This window comes from Erinaceus europaeus, chromosome 12 (assembly GCF_950295315.1).
Source record: "Erinaceus europaeus chromosome 12, mEriEur2.1, whole genome shotgun sequence".
In the NCBI taxonomy this organism is placed as follows: Eukaryota; Metazoa; Chordata; class Mammalia; order Eulipotyphla; family Erinaceidae; genus Erinaceus; species Erinaceus europaeus.
Genome location: NC_080173.1, coordinates 51253442 through 51278717, shown reverse-complemented (window position 1 = coordinate 51278717; position 25276 = coordinate 51253442). Strand labels below are relative to the sequence as shown.

General features: G+C 48.9%; 1 protein-coding gene, 1 non-coding gene and 1 pseudogene across 2 annotated transcripts; 2 read left to right on the top strand and 1 right to left on the bottom strand.

Moving 5' to 3' along the window:
• The first annotated feature begins 314 nt into the window (after positions 1–314).
• LOC132542290 (small nucleolar RNA SNORA70) lies at positions 315–444 on the top strand. The gene has a single exon (XR_009553385.1). It is a non-coding gene; the product is annotated as a small nucleolar RNA SNORA70 (small nucleolar RNA).
• A 55-nt stretch (positions 445–499) lies between these two features.
• Positions 500–812, top strand: LOC103120532 (large ribosomal subunit protein uL16-like; annotated as a pseudogene).
• Positions 813–22339: 21527 nt separating this feature from the next.
• Positions 22340–25114, bottom strand: EPOP (elongin BC and polycomb repressive complex 2 associated protein). Its single transcript, XM_060203601.1, has one exon. The coding sequence runs from the start codon at positions 24992–24994 to the stop codon at positions 23942–23944; it is 1053 nt and encodes a 350-aa protein (XP_060059584.1). The 5' UTR covers positions 24995–25114; the 3' UTR covers positions 22340–23941.
• Between the last annotated feature and the right edge of the window lie 162 nt (positions 25115–25276).

Genomic DNA, 25276 nt, shown 5'->3' with positions numbered 1-25276 from the left:
TGCTCTAGTAAAAGAAAGAGGTGGTGAGGGAGGGGAGAAAAAAGAAAAGAAAAGATGGCCACTAAAGGGGGTCAGGCTGTAGTGCAGTGGGTTAAGCACACATGGCGTGAAACTTGAAGACCAGTGTAAGGATCCCGGTTCGAGCCCCCAGCTTCCCACCTGCAGGGGGGTCGCTTCACAAGCAGTGAAACAGATCTGCAGGTGTCTTTCTTTCCCCATCTCTGTCTTCCCCTCCTCTCTCCATTTCTCTCTGTGCTATCCGGCAACAACAACATCAATAACAACAATAATAACCACAACAGTGATAAAAACAAAGGCAACAAAAAGGGAAATAAGAGTCGGTCGATGGCGCCCCCTGTGCAGTGGCTGCAAACAGCAGCCTCCTGGGTAGTGTTTGCAGCCTGTTGCTTATATAGGCTGCCCTAAGGGACCCTGGAGACAGCCCTTCCTACTCTGTTCATTTTATGCCTGACCTCCTGCTGTCCCTAACCTTAGGCTCCAGACAGGGATGTGAGGTGCTTTTGGGAAGCCCCAGGGCACCGTGGCCAGTGTCCACATTGGCCAGGTCATCATGTCCATCCGCAACAAGCTGCAGAACAAAGAGCATGTGATCGAGGCCCTGCACAGGGCCAAGTTCAAATTCCCTGGACGCCAGAAGATCCACGTCTCCAAGAAGTGGGGCTTCACCAAATTTAAGGCAGACGAATTTGAAGACATGGTGGCTGAAAAGTTCCTCATCCCAAGACAGCTGTGGAGTCAGATACATCCCCAACCACGGCCCCCTGGACAAGTGGCAGGCCCTGCACTCCTGAGAGCCTCAGAGGTGTCCCTTAATCAATTACAATAATTCAAGATCCTGCTTTTAAAAAAAAAGACTCGGGCGGTAGCACAGCGGGTTAAGCTCACGTGGCGCAAAGCGCAAGGACAGGTTAAGATTCTGGTTCGAGGGGAGTCGGCGGTAGCACAGTGGGTTAAGCGCACGTGGCGCAAAGCACAAGGACCCGCGTAAGGATCCCAGTTCGAGCCCCCAGCTCCCCACTTGCAGGGGAGTCGCTTCACAGGCGGTGAAGCAGGTCTGCAGGTGTCTTTCTCTCCCCCTCTCTGTCTTCCCCTCCTCTCTCCATTTCTCTCTGTCCTATTTAACAACGATGACATCAATAACAACAATAATAACTACAACAATAAAAAAAACAAGGGCAACAAAAGGGAAAATAAATAAATATTAAATAAATAAATATTTTTTAAAAACTTAAAAAAAAAAAGATTCTGGTTCAAGCCCCCGGCTCCCCTGCAGGGGAGTCCACTTCACAGGTGGTGAAGCAGGTATGCAGGTGTCTCTGTCTCTCTTCCTCTCTATCTCTCCCTTCTCTCTCAATTTCTCTCTGTCTCTATCCAATAACAACAACAACAAAAAAAAGACAAAAAGGGAAATAAATAAATAAATAAATAAATAAATAATTTTTAAATGGCCACTAGGGGCAGTGGCATCATACAGGCACTGAGCCACAACTATAACCCCAGTGAAAAATAAACAGATAAAGAAAATAAATCTCTGGCTGCTCTCCACTCTCAGAACAAGCCAACACCCTTACCTAGGCCTGCAGGGCCCCTGTGTGCATGTGATCTGACCCAGCCCAGCCTCTGCCCAACTCTCTGCTACCCAAAGCGATACTGCAGCCGCTCAGCCCCAGGACCTTTAACCACTCTGTCCCTCTTCCCAGATTGCTCCTTTCTCCCTCTCCTCATTCTTACCTCCTAGTGATCATTCCTCCCCTCTCTTCAGCATCACTCCCCCAGATCCTAATGGCAAAGGGCAAACCTTGGCATATCCAAGGGTCCCCCCTTTTCTCACAGCACTTGGCTCCACAGAGTGATTACTGATCATGGTCAGTCCCCCCACTGCGAGCCATAGAGGGTCAGGCCCCTGCCTGCTCTGCTCAGCACTGTCTCCAGCACCTGGCACAATGCCCAGCATGTCTAAGAGTTCAACATCTACTCAACAAAGCAACAGCAGAAAGAAAAAAAAAAAGAGCACGACCAGGGCCAAGGTGTGGCACACTAGGTAAAGAGCATACCACACACCATTAGCAAGGATCTGGGTTCAAGCCCCCAGTCCCCACCTGCAGGATAGACAAGTCACAATCTGTGGAGCAAGTCTACAGGCTTTCCCTTCCTCTCTGCCTCTCTATTTCTCTCTGTCCTGAAAAATAGAGAGAAAGAAAAGGGAGGTGGAGGAAAATAATGGCCACAAGGCTTAGTGGAGTCATCATGTAGGTACTGAGCCTCAGGACAACCCCAGTGGCAAAGAAAAAGAAAGAGGAGGAGGAGGGTGAGGAGGACATTAGAAAGAAAAAAGGGGGAATCTGGTGGTAGCACAGCAGGTTAAGCACACCGGGCACAAAGTGCAAGGACTAGCATAAGGAGCCCCTGGCTCCCCACCTGCAGGGGGAGTCGCTTCACAGGTGGTGAAGCAGGTCTGCAGGTGTCTATTTTTCTCTTCTCTGTCTTCCCCTCCTCTCTCCATTTCTCTCTGTCCTATCCCACAACAACGACATCAATAACAACAGCAATAATAACTACAACAGCAAAAAAAAAAAAAAGACAAGGGCAACAAAAGGGAAAATAAGTAAATAAATATTAAAAAAGAAAAGAAAAGAAAGGGAGTCGGGCAGTAGCACAGCAGTTAAGTGCACGTGGCACAAAGCGCAAGGACCAGCATAAGGATCTCGGTTCAAGCCCCCACTCCCCACCTGCAGGGGAGTCGCTTCACAGGCGGTGAAGCAGGTCTGCAGGTGTCTTTCTCTCCCCCTCTCTGTCTTCCCCTCCTCTCTACATTTCTCTCTGTCCTATCCAACAATGACACCATCAATAACAACAGAAACAATGAAAACAATAAGGACAACAAAAGGGAAAATAAATAAATATAATAAAATTTTTTAAAATTTAAAGAAAGAAAAAGGGGGGAAGTGTCAACAACTGTACTATAGACCATTAACTCCCCTATAAAATAACAATAAAAGAATATGTTTTTAAGTGTGTGTGTGTGATCAGTAGTTTATTCAAACAAAAATGTAGGTACTAGAAAGGAATGAACAAGGGGGTCTGGCAGTGGCTCACTGGGTTAAGCACACAAAGTGCCAAATGCAAGGTCCCAGCTGGAGCCCTGGGCTCCCCACCTGCAAGGAGGGTCGCTTCACAAATGGTGACGCAGGACTGCAGGTGTCTATCTTTCTTTCTCCCTCTCTATCTCCCCTTCCCCTCTTACTTTCTCTCTGCCCTACCCAATAAAAAGAAAAATGGCCACCAGGAGCAGTGGATTCATAGTGCCAGCACTGAGTCCCAGCAATAACCCTGGAGGCAAAAGAGAAAGAAAGAAAGAAAGAAAGAAAGAAAGAAAGAAAGAAAGAAAGAAAGAAAGAAGGAAGGAAGGAAGGAAGGGAGAGAGAGAAAGAGAAAGAAAGAGAGAAAGACAGAATGGGCGGCCACCACCATCTGATTGAGTTTTCCCTCAGGAGCTCCACACTGCATTCAGAACAAACACTATTCCCTGATCTATAGGACCTTTTGTGGATGGTGGTGCACTTGGTTGAGTGCATGCATGAGCCTCTGGTCCCCACCTGGTGGAGAGAAGTTTCACAAGTAGTGAAGTAGGTCTGCAGCTATCTGTCTTTCTCTCTTTCTCTCTATCCCCCCTCCCCCTCTCAATTTCTCTCTGTCCTATCAAATAGAAATAAATTAATTAATAAAATAAAATAAGGGGAAATGTGTGTCTACCAGGAGTGGTAATCCTTCTACTTTTAAAACTCTTCCAAAAGATTGAAGGCACAGGAATACTGCCTTCCAGCTTCTGTGAAGCCAACATCAATCTGATACCAACAGCAGACAGGGACACAACAAAAAAAGAAAACTACAGACCAATATCTCTGATGAACCCAAATGCTAAAATATTGAACAAAATTCTAGCCAACCAATACAGCAGTATATTAAAAAGACTGTTCATCATGGCCAAGTAGGGTTTATCCCAAGGATGCAAGGTTGGTTTTGATATACATAAATCAATCAATGTGATCCACCACATCAATAAATGCAAGACAAAAAAACACATGGTTATATCAATAGATGCAGAGTCTTTGACAAAATACAACATATCTTTATGATCAAAATGCTACAAAAATGGGAATAGATGGAAAATTCCTGAAGATAGTGGAGTCTATATATAGCAAACCTACAGCCAACATCATACTCAATGGTGAAAAACTGGAAGCATTTCCCCTCAGATCAGGTACCAGACAGGGCTGCCCACTATCACCATTACTATTCAACATAGTGTTGGAAGTTCTTGCCATAGCAATCAGGCAGGAGCAAGGAATTCAAGGCATACAGATTGGAAGGGAAGAAGTCAAACTCTCCCTATTTGCAGATGATACGATAGTATACATAGAAAAAAACCAAAAAACTAAAGAGTGGTTCTGAGTTTGATCCCTGGCAGCACATGTGTCAAAGTGATGTCTGGTTCTTTCTCTCTCCTCCTATCTTTCTCATAAACAAATAAAATCTTTAAAAAAAAAACTAAAAACTAAAGAATCCAGCAGGACACTTTTGGAAATTATCAGGCAATATAGTAAGGTGTCAGGCTACAAAATTAACATACAAAAGTCAGGAGCAGGGGAGTCGGGACTTAGCAGAGCAGGTTAAGCACAGGTGGCGCAAAGTGTAAGAACCTGAGTAAGTAACCCGGTTGGAGCCCCTGGCTCCCCACCTGCGGTGAAGCAGGTCTGCAGTTGTCTATCTTTCTCTCCCCCTCTCTGTTTTCCCCATCTCTCTTCATTTCTCTCTGTCCTATCCAACAAAATGACATTAATAACAACAATAATAACTACAACAATAAAACAACAAGGGCAACAAAAGGGAATGAATGAATAAATAAATAAATAAAGTCAGGGGCATTCCTTTATGCAAACACTAAGTTGGAAGAAGAAACCAGAAATTAATTCCTTTTACTATAGCAACAAAAACAAACATCTAGGAATAAACCTAACCAAAGAAATGGAAGACTAGGGGGTCAGGCAGTGGCGCAGTGGGTTAAGCTCATGTGGCACAAAGCGCAGGGACTGTCGAAAGGATCCCGGTTCAAGCCCCCGGCTCCCCACCTGCAGGGAGTCGCTTCACAGGCGGTGAAGCAGGTCTGCAGATGTCTATCTCTCTCTCCCCCCTCTGTCTTCCCCTCCTCTCTCCATTTCTCTCTGTCCTATCCAACAACGAACAACATCAACAATGGCAATAATAATAACCACAATGAGGCTACAACAACAAGGATAACAAAAAAGGGGGAAAAAATGGCTTCCAGGAGCGGTGGATTCATGGTGCAGGCACCGAGCCCAGCAATAATCCTGGAGGGGAAAAAAAAAAAGTGGAAGACTTGTATACTGAAAATTATGAGTCACTGTTCAAGGAAATAGAAAAAGACACAAAGAAGTGGAAAGCCATTTCATATTCATGGGTTGGAAGAATTAGCATCATTAAAATGAATATACTCCCAAAGCCATATACAAGTTTAATGCAATGCCCACCAAGATCCCCATCTTGGGTCAGGCAGTAGCGCAGGGGGTTAAGTGCACATGGTGCAAAGCACAAGGACCAGCTTAAGGATCCCCGTGCCAGCCCCAGCTCCCCACTGGCGGTGGTGGGGAGGGGTCATTTCACAAGCGGTGAAGCAGGTCTGCAGGTGTCTATCTTTCTCTCCCCTCTCTGTCTTCCCCTCCTCTCTCCATTTCTCTCTGTCCTATCCAACAATGACAACAACAATAACAACAATAAACAACAAGGGTAACAAAAGGGAAAAATGGCCTCCAGGAGCAGTGGGTTCCAGTGCAGGCACTGAGCCCCAGCAATAACCCTGGAGGCAGAAAAGAGAAGGGAAGGGAAGGGAAGGGAAGGGAAGGGAAGGGAAGGGAAGGGAAGGGAAGGGAAGGGAAGGGAAGGGAAGGGAAGGGAAGGGAAGGGAAGGGAAGGGAAGGGAAGGGAAGGGAAGGGAAGGGAAGGGAAGGGAAGGGAAGGGAAAAGGAAGGAAAGGAGAGGAGAGGGGAGGGGAGGGGAGGGGAGGGAAGGGAAGGGAAGGGAAGGGAAGGGAAGGGAAGGAGAAGGGAAGGGAAGGGAAGGAGAAGGGAAGGGAAGGGAAGGGAAGGGAAGGGAAGGGAAGGGAAGGGAAGGGAAGGGAAGGGAAGGGAAGGAGAAGGGAAGGGAAGGAGAAGGGAAGGGAAGGAGAAGGGAAGGGAAGGGAAGGGAAGGGAAGGGAAGGGAAGGGAAGGGAAGGGAAGGGAAGGGAAGGGAAGGGAAGGGAAGGGAAGGGAAGGGAAGGGAAGGGAAGGGAAGGGAAGGGAAGGGAAGGGAAGGGAAGGGAAGGGAAGGAGAAGGGAAGGGAAGGGAAGGGAAGGGAAGGGAAGGGAAGGGAAGGGAAGGGAAGGGAAGGGAAGGGAAGGGAAGGGAAGGGAAGGGAAGGGAAGGGAAGGGAAGGGAAGGGAAGGGAAGGGAAGGGAAGGGAAGGGAAGGGAAGGAGAAGGGAAGGAGAAGGGAAGGGAAGGGAAGGGAAGGGAAGGGAAGGGAAGGGAAGGGAAGGGAAGGGAAGGGAAGGGAAGGGAAGGGAAGGGAAGGGAAGGGAAGGGAAGGGAAGGGAAGGGAAGGGAAGGGAAGGGAAGGGAAAAGGAAGGAAAGGGAAGGGAAGGGAAGGGAAGGGAAGGGAAGGGAAGGGAAGGGAAAAGGAAGGAAAGGAGAGGAGAGGAGAGGGGAGGGGAGGGGAGGGAAGGGAAGGGAAGGGAAGGGAAGGGAAGGGAAGGGAAGGAGAAGGGAAGGAGAAGGGAAGGGAAGGAGAAGGGAAGGGAAGGGAAGGGAAGGGAAGGGAAGGGAAGGGAAGGGAAGGGAAGGGAAGGGAAGGGAAGGAGAAGGGAAGGGAAGGAGAAGGGAAGGGAAGGGAAGGGAAGGGAAGGGAAGGGAAGGGAAGGGAAGGGAAGGGAAGGGAAGGGAAGGGAAGGGAAGGGAAGGGAAGGGAAGGAGAAGGGAAGGGAAGGGAAGGAGAAGGGAAGGGAAGGAGAAGGGAAGGGAAGGGAAGGGAAGGGAAGGGAAGGGAAGGGAAGGGAAGGGAAGGGAAGGGAAGGGAAGGGAAGGGAAGGGAAGGGAAGGGAAGGGAAGGGAAGGGAAGGGAAGGGAAGGGAAGGGAAGGGAAGGAGAAGGGAAGGAGAAGGGAAGGGAAGGGAAGGGAAGGGAAGGGAAGGGAAGGAGAAGGGAAGGAGAAGGGAAGGAGAAAGGAAGGAGAAGGGAAGGAGAAGGGAAGGAGAAGGGAAGGAGAAGGGAAGGAGAAGGGAAGGAGAAGGGAAGGAGAAGGGAAGGAGAAGGGAAGGAGAAGGGAAGGAGAAGGGAAGGAGAAGGGAAGGAGAAGGGAAGGAGAAGGGAAGGAGAAGGGAAGGAGAAGGGAAGGAGAAGGGAAGGAGAAGGGAAGGAGAAGGGAAGGGAAGGGAAGGGAAGGGAAGGGAAGGGAAGGGAAGGGAAGGGAAGGGAAGGGAAGGGAAAGGAAGAGAAAGGAAGAGAAAAGAAAAGAGAAGAATGTGGTTGGCAAAGGAGAACTTCTAACTGGGAGTTGATTTCTGAAAGGAAGAACTATCATGTAACCTGTTCAGCACCATCAAAAACAGCAATATAAAGACATTGTGTTCTAAAGACTCAGAAAATCCATGGAGTAGTTCTGAACATTATTTGAATAGTCTAAAGTCTATCATACAACTATTTCTACATTTCATAGCTTAAAAAAATTAACACAACCACATTTTTTAGGAGAACAGAACAAAAGTTACAAATGTTTATATGGAATCAGAAAAGACCTAGAGTTGCCAAAACAGTCTTGAAAAGGAAGAACAGAACTGGAGGCATCACACTGCCACATCTCCAATCATATTATAGGGCCATTGTCATCAAAACTGCTTGGTACTAGAACATGAATAGACACACTGACTAGTGGAATAGAAGTGAGAGCCCAGGAGTAAGCCCCCACACCTATGGACATCTAATCTTTGACAAAGGTGCCCACCACATCAATAAATGCAAAACCAAAAACCACATGGTTGTATCAATAGATATAAGTGGGGAAATGGGAGTCTCTTCAATAAATGGTGTTGGAAAAAAATGGATTGAAATGGTACCAGGTGGTGGTGCACCTCCTTGAGCACACATGTTACAGTGTGCAAGAACCCAGGTTCGAGACTCCATTCCCTACCTGCAGGGGAAAGCTTTGTGAGTGGTGAAGCAGTGCTGCAGGTGTCTTTCTGTCTCCCTCTCTATCACCTCCTTCACTCTCAATTTCTGGCTGTCTCTATGCAATAAATAAACAAATACAATTTTAAAACATTTTAGGAAATGGATTGAAATGAAACATGCAAAAGAATGAAACCACTATATTTCACCAAACGCAACAGTAAATTCCAAGTGGATCAAGGACTTGGATGTTAGACCACAAACTATCAGATACTTAGAGGAAAATATTGGCAGAACTTTTCTCTGTATAAATTTTAAAGACATCTTCAATGAAATTAATCCAGTTTCAAAGAAGACTAAGGCAAGAATAAACCAATGGGACTACATCAGATTAAAAAGCTTCTGAACAGCAAAAGAAACCACTACCCAAATAAAGAGACCCCTCACAGAATGGGAGAAGATCTTTACATGCCATATATCAGAAAAGAGACTAATGACCAAAATATATAAAGAGCTCTCCAAACTCAACAACAAGAAAGAAAATGACCCCATCCAAAAATGGGGAGAGGACATGGACAGAATATTCACCACAAAAGAAATCCAAAAGGCTGAGAAACACATGAAAAAATGCTCCAAGTCGTTGATTGTCAGAGAAATACAAATGAAGACAACAATGAGATATCACTTTACTCCTGTGAGAATGTCATACATCAGAAAAGGTAGCAGCAGCAACAAATGCTGGAGAGGTTGTGGGGTCAAAGGAACCCTCCTGCACTGCTTGTGGGAATGTAAATTGGTCCAACCTCTGTGGAGAGCAGTCTGGAGAACTCTCAGAAGGCTAGAAATGGACCTACCCTATGATCCTGCAATTCCTCTCCTGGGGATATATCCTCAGGAACCCAACACACCCATCCAAAAATATCTGTGTACACATATGTTCATAGCAGCACAATTTGTAATAGCCAAAACCTGGAAGCAACCCAAGTGTCCAACAACAGATGAGTGGCTGAGCAAGTTGCGGTATATATACACAATGGAATACTACTTAGCTATTAAAAGTAGTGATTTCACATTTTCAGCCCATCTTGAATGGAGCTTGAAGAAATCATATCAAGTGAAATAAGTCAGAAAGAGAAGGCTGAATATGGGATGATCTCACTCTCAGGCAGAAGTTAAAAAACAAGATCAGAAGAGAAAACACAAGGAGAACCTAATCTGGAGTTGGCGTATTGCGCCAAAGTAAAAGACTCTGGGGTGGGTGTGGAAGAGGGTTCAGTTTCTGGAACATGATGGCAGAGGAGGACCTAGTGGGGGTTGTATTATTATGTGGAAAACTGAGAAATGTTACACATGTACAAACTATTGTATTTACTGACAACTGTAAAACATTAATCCCCCAATAAAGACATAAAAATATATTTCGGGTTAAGCACAGGTGGCGCAAAGTGCAAGGACCAGTGTAAGGGTCTCAGTTCAAGCCCCAGTTCCCCACCTGCAGGGGAGTCGCTTCACAAGGGGTAAAGCAGGTCTGCAGGTGTCTATCTTTCTCTCCCCCTCTCTGTCTTCCCCTCCTCTCTCCATTTCTCTCTGTCCTATCCAACAACAACGACATCAATAATAACTACAACAATAAAACAAGGGCAACAAAAAGGGGATAAATAAATATTTAAATAAATAAAAAAGAATAGTGACGAAGGCCTGTACGGAGAATCCATCCTGCTCCCCAGCAGGGGGTTAGCTGTGTGTGTGTGTGTGGGGGGGCTGCTGGTGCCTCCCCGGGGCCTGGAAATGTGGCCTACCCAGAACTGGATGGGAACCACACAGGTATGTAGTTATGTTCATGTCAGCTCATCTGGGCTTTTGGTAGTTAGAATACGTCATTACAAGGCCAATAAAATAACTCACCTGTATAATGTGCTGCTTTGCCAAGTACAAGACCCAGGTCCGAGTCTGGCACCCACCTCACTAAAGGAAGCTGCAGTGCTGTGCTGTCTATCTATCTATCTCTCTCTCTCTATCTCTATCTCTCCCTCTCCCTCTCCTTCTCTGTCTCTATAAGAAGAGAGGCTGGTGTACCCTGTTGTTCATACATATCACCATGCACAAGGACTCAGGCTCAAGTCTCTGCATCCCACCTGCGGGGGGGAGGCTTCAGGAGTGGTGAATCATGGCTATAGGTGTCTCTCTTCCTTCTTTCTCTCTATTTCTTCTTTTCTTCTTTTTTTTTTTTAATATGTGGGCTCAACCAGATCTTCTTTCCCTCTTAATTCCTCTCTGTCTCTATTCAAAATAAATAAATAAAATGTTTTTAAAAGGAGGAGGAGAAACTACACATTTTTTTTGTGTTACCATTTTTTGCAAAAAATCTTCAGGAATAACACTCAAAGCAACCTCAGTGTGTCTGAGACATCATGTACTACCACAGAAGGCCCTGACTTTAGATGGTGATAGTGAAGCCCAGAGAGGGTAGTACACTCAGAGAGAGCTCCACAGCACATCTGTGGAGAGTCCACGCCCTAGGAGGGTGCTGCATGCCCCATTTCCCCCATGCAACCGAAGACTCCTCAAAGGCTAACACACTGTCTTCCTGTTGCTGGCAGTTCCATGGCCCCCAAATATTGATAGTGGGATACCCCAAGTCCCTAAATTTTTGCTGTTGGTGTAGTAGAATATTGCAGCAGTGTGGCCATTCAGAATATAAATTCTTGGGGACTGGGGAGGGATCACACTGGTTATGTAAGTGGTTCTCATGTCTGATCTCTGAGGTCCTCCGTTCAATTTCCTAGTACTGCATGTGCCAGAATGATGCACCAAAACCTCTCATTCTCCTTATTTCTTATATTAATAAATAATTAAATAAATATTGAAAGAAAAAGAAGAACACCAACTCTGTAGCCCAGGAGCTAGTGAGGCAGGTCGAGCGCTGAACATAGGACATCAGGTTCCAGGTTTCTCCCTTTGACCCCTGGCATCAAATATGCCTGCGCGACGCTCTGGCCTCTGGTTCTTTATCCCTCCCTTTCTCTCTCTTCATGAATAGATCTTCACAAACTTTCTCAATCTCTCTCTCTCTCTCTCTCTCTCTCTCTCTCCATAATACTGGAGCTGTGTGGGTTTACCCTCCCTATGTCTCAGTTTCCTCATCTGAAAAGTGAGGGTAATAATCTTATTTTTTTAATTTTTTATTTATAAAAAGAAAACATTGACTAAACCATAGGATAAGAGGGGTACAACTTTGCACAATTCCCACCACCAGAACTCTATATCCCATCCCCTCCCCTGATAGCTTTCCTATTATCCCTCTGGGGGAAGGTCTGGCTTCTGTAATTGCTTCCCTGATGAACATGGGCATTGATAGGTCGGTCCATACTCCCAGCCTGTCTCTCTCTTTCCCTAGTATGAAGGGCTCTGGGGAAGTGGAGCTCCAGGACACATTGGTGAGGTTGTCTGTCCAGGGAAGTCTGGCCGGCATCATGCTAGCATCTGGAACCTGATGGTTGGCAAGAGAGTTAACATACAAAGCCAAACAAATTATTGACAAATCATGGACCTAAAGGCTGGAATAGTGCACATGAAAAGTTGGGGGGTTCTCCATTTCGTAGATACCTAGTAGGCATATTTTAGTTATATTCCAAAGGGCCTGTGACTATACTAGGTTTTTTTTCCTTTTTCTTCTTTCCCCTGAGCCTGAAATCTGATATGCAGGTGGATCCAAGTTATTTTCTGGGGATATGATGTCATGGCTGGAAAAAGGACAAGAAAGCTGGATCAGGGAAAAGAGTAGCTCCCTAACATGGGAAGGGGGTATAAATATTGTTGACTATAAGCCCTACTGATTTGATGTGATCTGGGGCCCATATTCAGATTAAGAGCCTATGTGACCTCTGCATCCCTGTAGATCTGAGCTCAAATTCTGTGGTCATCAGTAGTAACATTCCAGGCTGCCCCAATATCAACCCATCTTCCTCAGGTGTAGCATAGAGTATGTTGTCCAGCCTCCTTTCTTATCTACCTTATGGTGTTGTTTTGAGGATGAGATGTGTGACTAAGAATCAAGCACTAAGAATTGTGCTTGGCTCCAAGTAAGTGCCATGAAAGTGCTTCTATAACTGGACCTCAAGAAAAACATATCAGACATTCCAAAATTTAATTTTGGTCCTCCACTATCTGTGTGACTTCAGGTAGATCAGTTAGCCTCTCTGAGTTGTCATTGCTTTGTCTATTCAGCAGAGATAGTGACACCTATCTGCTGTTATGAAAGCAAAACAATTCATGTAAAGTACCTGTCACGAATCATACGTTTCTTGTGTGCAGGGCACCCCTCTCTCAAAGGCCCAGGACTGGAAGTGCCCAGTTGTTTAGAGAATGGATCCCTTCCCAGCCCAACCTACTCCAGCCTGCCTTCCTCCTTCTGAAGCTAGTAGACAGCGACATCTAGTGAATATTTCTGGAAATGCACTCTGGTCAAGTGCCATGAGGCTTTTTAAATAAAATGTGCTTACAGAAATAATAGTCAAGAGCAGGGTTAGATGACATAATGGCTATGCAAAGAGATTCTCATGCATGAGCCTCTGAAATCCCAGGTTCAACCCCCTGCACCACCAAAATCCAGACCTGATCAGTGTTCTGGTTAAAAAAAAATGTAGAAATAATAGTCAGTCCATATCTGTGCCCTTGAGAGCCCTTGCAGTTTCCAATGGAGGAGGACACAGAACTCCAGTGGTATCACTGGTCATCTCCATCAGGAACATCATAATCCCTCTCTTGGGCCTCTACAGGACATTTCCCTCAATGTAGAACAACAGTGGTGGAAACTGCCCCACTCTCTGAAGGGAGGCTAAGTCAACATACTGTGCCACTCGAGGAAGACTGGTCCAGCCTAGAATGTTCCCAGCTATGACCAGGGAAGGCGAGCTCAGACTGACAGGGATGCAGAGGTTACACAGGCTCCTGTGCTAAATAAGAACAGACATGAGCCCTGGGTCAGATTAATGGGGTTTACAGTTAATGGTATTTACATACTTTTCCCTACTTGGGAGCTACTCTCTGTCTTGATCCAGCTTTCTAGTCCTATTCTCAACTCTGACACCTGATCTTCCCAGACAATACTTTTAGCCCACCTGCATGTTGGCTGTCAGGCTCAGGCAAAAATTAGTAGTCATGGGTCCCTTGGATTATACCTAAAACAGTCCTCCTAGCTCCTTCCAACATGAAGACCCCAATTCTCATCTGCTATACTCGTACCTTTAGGTTCCTGGTTATTAAGCAAATTGTTCTGCTTTATATCTTGATGCTTTTCAACCACCAAGTTGCAGATGCTACCATGATACCAATCTGATTTCCCTGGGCAGATGACCTCACCAATGAGTCCTAGAACCCCACCTCTCCAGAGCCTCTAGGGAAAGACAGAAACAGGCTGGGAGGATGGATCGACCTGTCAACGCCTATGTCCAACAGAGAAGCAAGTATAGAAGCCAGACCTCCCACCATTTGCTCCCCATAAAGATCTTTGGTCCATAGTCCCAGAGGGGTAAAGAATAGGGAAACTTCTCATAGAAGAGACCCAAAAGGTCAACAAATATATGAAACAATGCTCCAAGTCATTGATTGTCAGAGACATGCAAATAAGGACAACAATGAGATACCACTTCACTCCTGTGAGAATGCCATACATCAGAAAAGGTAACAGCAACACATGCTGGAGAGGTTGTTGGGACAAAGGAACCCTCCTGCACTGCTGGTGGGAATGTCAATTGGTCCAAACTCTGTGGAGAGCAGTCTGGAGAACTCCCAGAAGGCTAGTAGTGGACCCACCCTATGACCCAGCAATTTCTCTCCTGGGCATATATCTTAAGGAACAAAACATATCCATCCAAAAAGGTCTGTGTATACCTATGTTCAGAGCAGCATAATTAGTATTAGCCAAAACCTGGAAGCAACCCAACAACAGATGAGTGGCTAGGTAAGTTGTGGTCTGTATACACAATGGAATACTACTCAGCTAATAAAAATGGTGAATTCACCTTCTTGGATGGAGCTTGATGATATCGTGGTGAAATAAGTCAGAAACAAAAGGATGAATATGGGATGATCTCACTCACAGACAGAAGTTAAGAAACAAGATTAGAAGGGAAAACACTAAGCAGAACTTGGACTGGAGTTGGTCTACTGCACCAAAGTAAAAGGCTCTGGGGTGGGAGGAGTATTCATGTCCTGGAACATGATGGCAGAGGAGAAACTAAAGGGGCTTGAATTGTTATGTGGAAAACTGAGAATCATTACACTGGTATGAAATATTGTAAAAAAAAAAAAAAAAAAAAGAATAGGGAAACTTCCCATGGAGGGGAGGGGATATGGAACTCTGGTGGTGGGAATTGTACCCCTCTTACCCCACAACCTTGTCAATCATTATTAAATCACCAAAGAAAGAATAAAGTAAGAAAAAACTCTGGAGGTGGAGATGGTGTGAAATTGTATCCCTGATATTTTGTTATTTTGTAAATCACTAATAAAAATGCAAAAACAAAAAAATGCAAAAACAAGCAGATCAAATGTGCTCCCTACATGGGACAAGTGTCTATTCAGTACTTGATGTGTATAGGACATGGATTCAGGGACTCAAGAAAATGAAGCAGGGGGGCGAGTGATAGCTCATCTGGTTGAGTGCACATGTTACAATGTGCAAGACCCAAGTTCAAACCCTCTACTCCCCACGTGCAGGAGGGAATCTTCACTAGTGGTGAAGCAGTGCTATAGGTGTCTCTCCTCTCTCTCTCTCCTCACCCTCTCAATTTATCTCTATTCTATCAAATTAAAAATAGTAATAATAAACTTTTTTTTTGCCTCCAGGGTTATTGCTGGGGCTTAGTGCCTGCACTATGAATCCACTGCTCCTGGAGGCCATTTTTTCCCATTTTTATTGCCCTTGTTATTGTTATTGCTATTGTTGTTGTTGGATAGGACAGAGAGAAATGGAGGAGGGGAAGGTAGAGAGGGGGAGAGAAAGATAGATACTTGCAGACCTGCTTCACTGCCTGTGAAGCGACCCCCCTGCAGGTGGGGAGCCGGGGGCTCAAACTGGGATCCTTGTGCGGGTCCTTGAACTTAGTGCCCTGTGCACTTAACCTGCTATGCTACTGCCCCGGTCCCCAATAATAAACTTTTTTAAAAGAAAAAAATGAAACGCAACGAGTGCCACCCCAGCATGCTTCACTTCAGACTGTGTCCAGAGACTTCAGGTGTGGAATGACAACCCTCCAGCTTCATCACTCGGGTGAGACCTTTCCTTTCATAGTATTCTCTAATTCCATTCCAGGTGGTTCACTTCCCTATAAAGTCCCCAAACCTAGATATAGACCAGGTCCCCTGAGATAGAGCATATGTTCACACACGCCCATAAACCAGGGCAAAAATATATACCTGAAAGCAGAAATACACAAGAGTCTGCAGTGAGTAACTGCCAACACTTCATCTACACTATTCCAGCCTTTAGGTCCATGATTGTTCGACAATTTGTTCGGCTTTGTATGTTAACTCTCTTTTCAGACACCAGGTTCCAGATGCCAGCACGATCCCACCATTGTGTCCTGGAGCCCCGGATTCCCCAGAGACTCACCCTACTAGGGAAAGAGAGAGGCAGACTGGGAGTATGGACGGACCAGTCAACGCCCATGTTCAGCGGAGAAGCAATTACAGAAGCCAGACCTTCCACCTTCTGCAACCCTCAATGACCCTGGGTCCATGCTCCCAGAGGGATAGAAAATGGGAAAGCTATCAGGGAAGGGGGTGGGATATGGAGACCAGGTGGTGGGTGTGTGGAGTTGTACCCCTCCTATCCTGCGGTTTTGTTAATGTCTCCTTTCTTAAATAAATAAATAAATAAATAAATAAACAGAAAGAACATGACACAGGCCAGCAAGATAGCTCACTTGAGATGCCTGCTTCAGCATGCAAGTGACCTAGATTCAAGCACCCAGCCCCTACGGCACTGGGGGAGGCTTCGATGCTGTGGTATCTCTTCCTCTCTGTTTCTATCTCTTCCTACCAGAATAAAAAAACTCAGCCCAGAGCACTGAAGCCTTAGTGATGAACACACACATATGATGACAGAGGAGTGCAATAAAAATAAATCACTTTTATTACCTTGCCATCAGTCAGTTAATTGACCTTTATCTTATTTTACTTTGATAAGACCGAGGGAAATTGAGAGGGAGAGGGGAGGGAGAGAGGGAGAGAAAGACACCTACAGACCTGCTTTGCAGTTTGTGAAGTTTCTTCCCTGTAGATAGAGACTGAGGCTGGAACCTGAGTCCTTGCGTTCAACCTGGTAAGCTGGCTTTTATCTTAAACCAAACCTAATGCGGGGGGGGGGGGGGGGGGGCTGATTTAGCACACTGAAAAATGTCTTCTTGAGAAGTTGTGTTTTTTTTTTTCAGGGTTATTCCTGGGGCTTGTTGCTGGCAGTCAGTCACTATGTATGTATCCAATGCTCCTGGTGGCCAATTTAATTTTTTTCCATTTTGTTTAAGGATAGGACAGAGAAAATGAGAGGGGGAGAGATAGAGTGGGAGAAAGAAGATAGACACCGGGGGCTGAGTGATAGCACACCAGGTTAAACACACATAGCACCAAGTGCAAGGATCCCAGTTTGAACCCCACCCCCAACCCACCCCCAGCTCCTCACCTGCAGGGGGTCGCTTCACAAGCGGTAAAGCAGGTCTGCAGGTATCTTTCTCGCCCCCATCTCCCCCTCCTCTCTCAAATTCTCTCTGTCCTATACAATAAAATGAAAAAAATGGCCACAGGAACAGTGAATTTATAGTACAGGCACTGAGCCCCAGCAATAACCCTGGAGGCAGAGAGAGAAAGATAGACACCTGCAGACCTGCTTCACTGCTTGTAAAGTGTCCCTCTCCTGCAGGTGGAGAGGGGCTCGAGGGGGGCAGGTGGTGCTGCACCTGGCTGGGCACACATGTTGCAATGCCCAAGGACCCAGGCTCAAGCCGCTAGTCCCCATCTGCAAAGGAAAAGCTTTGCAAGTGGTAAAACAGGGTTGCAGGTGTCTCTGTCTTCCACTTCCCCTTCAATTTTTGGCTGTCTCTATCCAATAAATAAAGATTAGATAGAGAGGGGGCCTCACTGATTAAGTGCACATGTTATAGTACACAAGGACACAGGTTCAAGCCCCTGGTCCCCACCTGCAGGGGGAAAGCTTTGCAAGTGGTGAAGCAGTGCTGCAGGTGTCTCTCTGTCTCTCTCCCTATCTCACCCTTCCCTCTCAATTTCTGCTTGTCTTTATCAAGTAAAAAAAAAAAAAAAAAGATTCCAAGTGAGAGAGAGAGAGAGAGAGAGAAGCTGGAACCTGGATCCTTGCACTTAGTACTATATGTGCTTAACCAGGTGCACCACCACCCAGCCCCCTCTTCTTGGGAAGTCTTTACAACTACAGGAGTGATTGTGGCTATTTCATGTCCTTGATTCTCAGTTAAGGCCAAACCATAAAGAGGGAGAGGAAGGTGAAGGCTAGGAAGAGGAAGGTGCTCCACGTGCAGAAGGAAGCCAGAGTGCTTGCCTCCGGAGCCTGTATTCACTGCCCCTTGCCCACCTTGAAAGAATAAAGAGGGTCTAGAGGTAGTCCAGTCCACATCTAACTGGGGGACGCAAAGGCTGCATGGGAAAGAGTGCAAGTAGGCTTGTGAGAAGGCAGGTGGAGAAAGGGGGAGTAAGCTCTGGGATGATGGTACCAGTGAAGTGAAAGGACTGGACAGGGGAGTGAGGACCCCCGATGAGGAGCCAAGAAGGCTCCTAGTAAGCTCAGGGGAGTGCTGGGAAAGTGGTGGAGTGGAAGAGCCAAGGACCTGGAAGTGTGGGGCCCTGGGTTCCACCTCAGGCTCCCTATGTGCCAGAGCGGTTCTCTCTATGTACTTTTTCAGTTAATTAGTTTTTAACCGCCGCTAGGGTTATTGCTGAGGTTCAGTGCCTGCCTCTGACTCTTGCTCACCTTGTTAACACAAAATCCTCTTTTTAAATAAAATGGAAGAGGGTGGGTTTGCTACTATGTGCAAGGAACTGGGTTCAAACGCCCTGATGAGGGGAAGTTTTACAAGTGATGAAGCAGTACGACAGGTATCTCTCTTTCCCTCTCTATCTTCCTCTACTCCTCTCAATTTCTCTCTGTTCTAAATAAAAAGATTTTAAAAGGGGGGAGGGGAATGGCAGCTGGGAGGGGAGGATTTGTCATGCAGGCACTAAGCCCCAGCAATAACCCTGGGGGCAATTAAAAAGTAGTGAATTAATTAAAAATAGGACCAGTAAAATAACTCGCTTGGATAGTGTGCTGCTTTGTCATGTTTACGACTAAGGTTCAAGCCCTGCCCCCACTGCATTGAAGAAAGCTTAGATGCTGTGGTCTCCTGAACTCTCTGTGCCTTGCAGAGATAGACTCTATCTCTAAATAAATAAATAAGCATTTTTTTTTAAATGAGGGGCTGGGTGGTAGTGCAGTGGATTAAGCACATGTGGCACAAGGACCAGCGCAAAGATCTGAGTTTGAGCCCGGGCTCCCCACCTGCTGGAGGGTCGCTTCCCAAGCAGTGAAGCAAGTCTGCAGGCGTCTATCTTTCTCTCCCCCATCTCTGTCTTCCCCTCCTCTCTCGATTTCTCTGTCCTATCCAACAATAATGATAAGCAATAATAATAACAACGATAAACGAGGGAAAAAATAGCCTCCAGGAGCAGTAGATTCATAGTGCAGGCACCGAGACCCAGCAATAACCCTGGAGACACAGAAAGAGAGAGAGATAGAGATAGATAGAGAGAGAGAGCACGAGGAAAAAAGAAAGAAAGAAAGAAAGAAAGAAAGAAAGAAAGAAAGAAAGAGGGAGAAATAAGGAAGGAACGATGGAAGGCAGGAAGGAATCAGGGGGATGGGATCGCTGAGGAAGAAGGTAGCTTAACCTCATGGAATCAGAGAAAAACCAGAGATCCAGATCACTGAAACTTCCGGACTACAGTTGCTGGGTGCAAGGGGCTCTCCGGAAGTGAGTAGCAGGGGGAGGTTGAGAAGCAAGTAGTAGCGGCTGAAATGAGGGGACCCGGGTGGCAATTCAAGGTGCTGGAACTAGGAGAGGTAAAAGGGAGACAAACTGGCAGCAAGAACATGGACTTTGACGGCAGTGGGGGGTACGTGCCGGGAGGTGTGGGAGTGGAGACAATAAGTTTGGTCACAAGTAGGGAGAGTGAGCAGCCAGCATCCACACCACAGGTCAGGCGGGGCTGGTGGGGACAGTCACGGGGAGTCACTAACCTACTCTGGCTTAAGTCAAAGACTTGGGAGAGGGGAACAAAGGGAATGGGGGTGGGGTGCTGGAGAGCAAGCACTAACATCACCATTGGGCTCCTGATTTTCATGGCCTCCTGGGGACAAGAGAGGCACAGAAGAAGCTTTGTTGGGGAGAGAGCCACCGGGAGACCCTGGGGAGGCCACAGTGTCAGAAGTCCAGGAGAGGGAGTCAGGCAGTAGAGCAGTGGGTTAAGCGCACGTGGCGCAGAGCACAAGGACCCGCGGAAGGATCCCGGTTCGAACCCTGGCTCCCCAACTGCAGGGGAGTCACTTCACAGGCAGTGAAGCAAGTCTGTAGGTGTTTATCTTTCTCTCCTCCTCTCTGTCTTCCCCTCCTCTCTCCATTTCTCTCTGTCCTATCCAACAACAACAATAACTACAACAATATTAAAAAAGGGAAAATAAATTTTAAAAAAAAGAAGTCCAGGAAGGCTCTCTGGACCAGGACAGCTTTGGATCTGTGGTTGGGGTGTGTGTGAGGAGTGACCCCAAAAGCAGCAGTCTTAGGGGGCAGAAACAAAGCCATAAGAAGCAGTCAGTGGGGGGGGTGGCAGTCGGTTTTCCTCTTTACTGTCTTACCCCCTCTGTGTCTCACTTTCTGGGCAGATGGTGCCTTTTTACTGCCTGTCTATCCCTTCGCTCGGTGACTTTTTTTTTTTTTTTTTTTTTAACCGGAGCACTGCTCAGCTCTGGCTTATGGTGGTACGGAGGGTTGAACCTGGGACTTAGGAGCCTCAGGCATGAGTCTGTTTGAATAACCATTATGCTATCTACCCTCCCATCTCAGTGACTATTCTTAACCCATTTTGATAAACTCCTTGTAACCTGTTTAAAGAAAGAAAAAAAAAAGGGCACCTTTGAGGCCCCCAAGAGGAGATGGTAAGGGGGGCTAGAGTAAGGCAAGAGGAGGAAAAGCAGGTGAAGCACCTAGGAAATAAAATCTTGCGGTAGTACACACTCTCAGGTGGTCCTCGTGAGGAGGGTAGAGACTCAGTCCCAGAGTCGTCAAAAGGTAGGGACCCGCTGAGACCCTGAGACCAAAGGAAAAAGAGATAACCCCGAACGTTTTAAGAGTTGCAGACAGAACATTAATTAAAAAAAAAAAAGTTACAGACGGAAGGACTAGAGCAATAGCTCATTTGGATAGTGCACTGCCGTGGCATTTGTGCAACCCAGGTTCGAACCTGGCCCCCATGGAAGCAGAGCTATGGTCTCTCACTCTGTCTTTAGAGAGACCCAAAGGGAAACCAAGACCTTTGAACCACCATGCCCCCAGCCTGGTGGCCAGCAACACAGCTTCAGAGAACACAGGGATGGATACAAGGACATCACCAGCCCCATCCTGGCAATCTGGGCAATCTGGAAGCAAGGGCTGGGGACATGGGGAGGGAAGCCCAAGAAGAGGGAGAGTCTTCCGGGTAGCCTGGAGAGACTAAGCCTACCTCCCTCTGGCCACCTCCTTCCTTCAGTGCTAGAGGAAGACACCCACCATCCTTGTGGGAAACAAGAGTTCCCCAGGCTGCTCCAATTGTGACACCACCTGACATCCCCCCACATACACACACACACACACACACACACACACACACACACACACAATCCCTCCCCCCCAAGTCTGGGCAAGTGTCTCCTTTCTGCAGCAGGCTGGATGGAGAAGCTCCCCAAAGACAAACTCCATTTCCCAATTCCCTCCCCCCTAGAAGCAGTGACCTTATTTGGGAAAAAAGGTCTTTGCAAATGTAATTAATTTAAAGTGTCAAGATGAGATCCTGCTGGATTGTCAGTGTGCTCCCTAAACCCAGAGTGATGAGAGACTGGGGCCACGCAGTCCCAATTCAAGAAACCCCTGAAGGCACCAGATACTGGTAGAGGCAAAGAAGGGATTCACCCCCTCAGGACCTAGAAGGGAGCACAGCTCCACTGATCCCATACTTTCAGATTCTGGCCTTCAAAACTGTCAGAGAACTAGTGTTTGTTTACTGTCATCCCGGAGCTTCGCCGCTCTGGACTGGCTTTTTCAGAGACACCACAGCACCACATCATGCTCCAACGCCCGGGGTCAGGCTCAAACCTGAGTCAGGTCCACGGCAAAGTAGAGCACTATCCAAGTGAGCTATCTTGCCAGCCCAAACTTGTTTTAAGCCACCGGGGTTTGTGGGAGTTTATGACAGCTACCCCCAAAACAATGAAGCTCCCTAATCTGTAAAATGATTAGCAGTTTCTAGGGTTGTTTCCTACCTGAAATCCTCCAAATTAACCCCTTCAGTAAGCGTAGAGTTCCAGGTCTGGTCAAAAGATGTTTTTTAATTCACGACCCAACCCCTTCCAGGTTGAGGTTTAAGTGGGGTAAGCAACCAAATTAACACCATTAATTCCCAGTTCTCCAAGGAAACTGCCCAGAGCACACCATCGCCTAGGCAGGCCCAAGGGCCAAAAGCTGACAGGACCACAGGACCACTGCTAAAAGCATGGAGAGTTGGGTTTTTTTTTTACACAATTTCTCCTTGCAAATATCACGGGCTCTTCAGTGGCCTGTCCCACCTGTTCATTATTTAGCCTTTTCCCCAGCCCTGGGGGGCAAACTACAATGAACACCCCTGAAGCACAGGCAGGGAAGGCATACTCCCACCCTCCTCCTCCCCAGACACAGCTGGAGGGGGGAGGGGAGGTCAGCAGGGTTCATAAAGGCCAGATGCTGAGGCAGTACCCAGCCCACACCCACCCACCCCGCCCCCACCTTTACTCCCGGCAAAAGAAAATTCAGGAGACAGTTTTTCAAACAAACAAAACTTTTGTCATCCAAAACAGTTTTTCTCAATCCGTTCTATGCAAACAATAACAATTTTTTACAAAGCATTTTCACAGAAAAGGAGACGAGTCCTTCCCCAGTATCGTATATGGGAACTGTTCCCTCCTTAGCCCCACTCTTTCGGGGAGAAGAGGATGCTATTCACTAGTGTGGGCAGAAGGCTCACTGGGTCCCTCAGTTGGGTCCATCCGCAAGCCCCAAACTCTCCCCACACCCAAGCTTGGAGTCTCCCAAGGCTAACCTTCCCCAACCTCACCTGGGAGGAGAGCAGCCTGGCCTCTCAGACTCCAGGGGACAGAGGGCGGGGTCCAGGCCTATCCCTCCCCTCCCCCCTTGAAAACAGAACCTCTGACCTCCAAACTAATCCCCCAGGCCCTGCCCCCTTCGGATCCATCAGGTTCCTGACAACTCCAGAACTGCCTTAAGTTTGGGGGTGGGGGACAGAAAGGGGTGGCTGAAAGTCCTCCAACACAGTCCCCATCCCAACATGTTTTGTCTCTTCAAATCCCACCGGACCCTTGGGGAGTGGGGGGTGGCCCAGGGCCTTTTCATAAGCCCCAGCCACAGAAAGCAACTTGCCTTGCAACAACTCTTTCAGGAGGTTGCCTTTGCCTTTTTGATCAAGGACTGGACACAGGCCTAGCTTCTAGCCCCACCTCTCCAGTCCATACAGGAGTGGAGAGGAGCCGGAAAAGCAACTTATTTAGTCTGGGTGTACTGACTTCATCTCTCATTACTCTCCCTAGTAGTCTCTGGCTCTCCCCAGCAGTTTACACTTGGGAGGTCCCTCACTCCTGCCCCTCCTAATACAGGAGTGAGCTGGAAAAGGCCGACGAAGCAAAGGGGGTGGTCTTCTCTGTCCCATCCGCACCTTCAAAACTGAAAACAAACTGGGAAAAATTGAGGAGGGGGAGACACACCAAAGTCGGCCAAAAATGAAAAGCTGGTGGCTAAAACCCAAGTGCTCCCCAGCTCGGGGTCTCCTGACCTAGTTGGGGGTCTTAGGAAAAGAACAAATGGGGGTGGTGATCTCCCCTTTGCCCAGCCCGCCCCCTGCCCTAGGGCTCAGAAGACCTTGGGTTAAAGACTGGGGGGAGTAAAGGGTTAAAAGCGTAGGTGATGGGGGTGGGGATGCCCCCAGGGGGCTGTCAATCACCTCCTCACCCCCACCAGAGCTCCACCACCCCCCAAGTCCCAAGCTTGCCCTCAGAAACATGCGGTTGGTCCATCAGCAAGGTCCCTCTTTTTTTTTCCGTGTCTTTGAGCAGTAGCATCTCGGGATCCCCCTGTGGTGAAGGCCCTGCCACCAGAGATCCCAGATGGACAGGGGAGGCATGGAGTCTGTCCTTACGCCTTTCTGTCCTTTTGGGTTCGTCTTCCAAAAGAGGAGAGGGTGCCACACCAACCAGCTAGGTGCTTGAAGATCACTGTCATCCGAAGACCCTCAGGACACAGCCCCTCCAGAGCGAAGGGCCTGGTAAGAAACCAGGCTCCGTGCCCCAGCCCGCAGCGTGGCCCCGAAGTTTCCCACTTGGCAGAAGGTCTCGCGCTCACAGCTCCTCCAAGTTGATCCCCCAGAACTTGAGGCCGGGGGGCTCGGGGACGGCGGGGCCCCCGATCTGCCACCTCCACAGCGGGTGGGCAGGCGGCGGCTTGGAGTCTCCCTGGAGGCGAAGCGAAGACGCCGGCCCGAGGTCTCCGTCGTCCCCCACCACCAGGGCCGGGGGGCAGGGGAAGCAGTCGAGGAGGCTGAAGGTGCTGCTGGTGGGGAGCGTGGGCGCGGGGCGGCGGGGCTGCGCGCTGCGCCGCGGGGGTGCCGGGCGCCGGCGCTTCTTGGCGGCTCCCCGCGCGGGGCCCTTGGCCGCCGGCCGCTCCGACCCCCGGCGCAAACTGGGGGTGTCGAGGGCGAAGCCCTTCGCGTAACACCAGAGTTTCGACCGGCGGATCAGACGATCGAAATGTTCCTGGCGGTGATCGCTGGGCGCGGCCGTCGAGGAGGTCGCGGCCTCCGCCGGGTCTGCATCCTCCGCGGCGGACGGGGGCGGCTCCCCGGGCTCGGCAGCGAGGCCCGCAGGTGGCGGCGGAGAACCGGCCTGCTGGCGCGGGCTGGCGGCGGGGCCGGGCTGGGAGTCCAGAGCCGGGGCCGGGGCGGGGCTGTCTGGAGGCTCCCGAGGACGCCGGGGCTCCGGGCAGTGGCCGGGAGACTCGCCGCAGCGGGCGCCGAAGTGCGGGAAACCGCCTCCGCCCGCTTCCTCCTCGTCGCGGCCCCGCGGCGCTGCGGCGTCGGCGTCCTGCTCGGCCGGGCAGCTCGGGCCGCAGGCCCGGGGCCCCGCGAGGTGCTTCAGGCCATCCGGGGCCCGGGCGCCGGTGCACAGGGGGGCGTGAGGGCCCGGCAGCCCCGGGGGCCGCGGCGCCAGCTCCGCGGGGCCCAGGCCGAGCGAGGACGCCCGGGGCTTGGCGAGGGCGCAGAAGGCGAGGGCGCGCAGGCACAGCGGAGTGAACTCCTGGGTCCCCCGACGCGGCTTCCGGGGTGCGGGAGAGCAGGGCGACCCTCGCGGGGACGCCGGCACTGCGAGGCGGGGAGCGGGGCACAGAGTCTCCATGGAGCCGCCCGGGGGGCTGCCCACTGCGGGGGTCCGGGTCCCAGCGGCGGGATGCCCTGGCTGCCCGAAGAGCCCACGGGCGAGGGGAACATCGCCCCCCCTCGACGGGGAGGTCTCTGCTCACGGGCGACCCCGGCCCGCCACCCTGGGCCTCGGAGCCGCGGCTCCTCCTGGATCTCGTCACGCGGCCTCCGGGCGGCCGGACTCCTGGGTCCCTGCGGGTCTGGCGCGGTCGGTCGCCTGTGGCCGCCGCGCTCCTCGCGCAGCCCCGGCGGGAGCCCC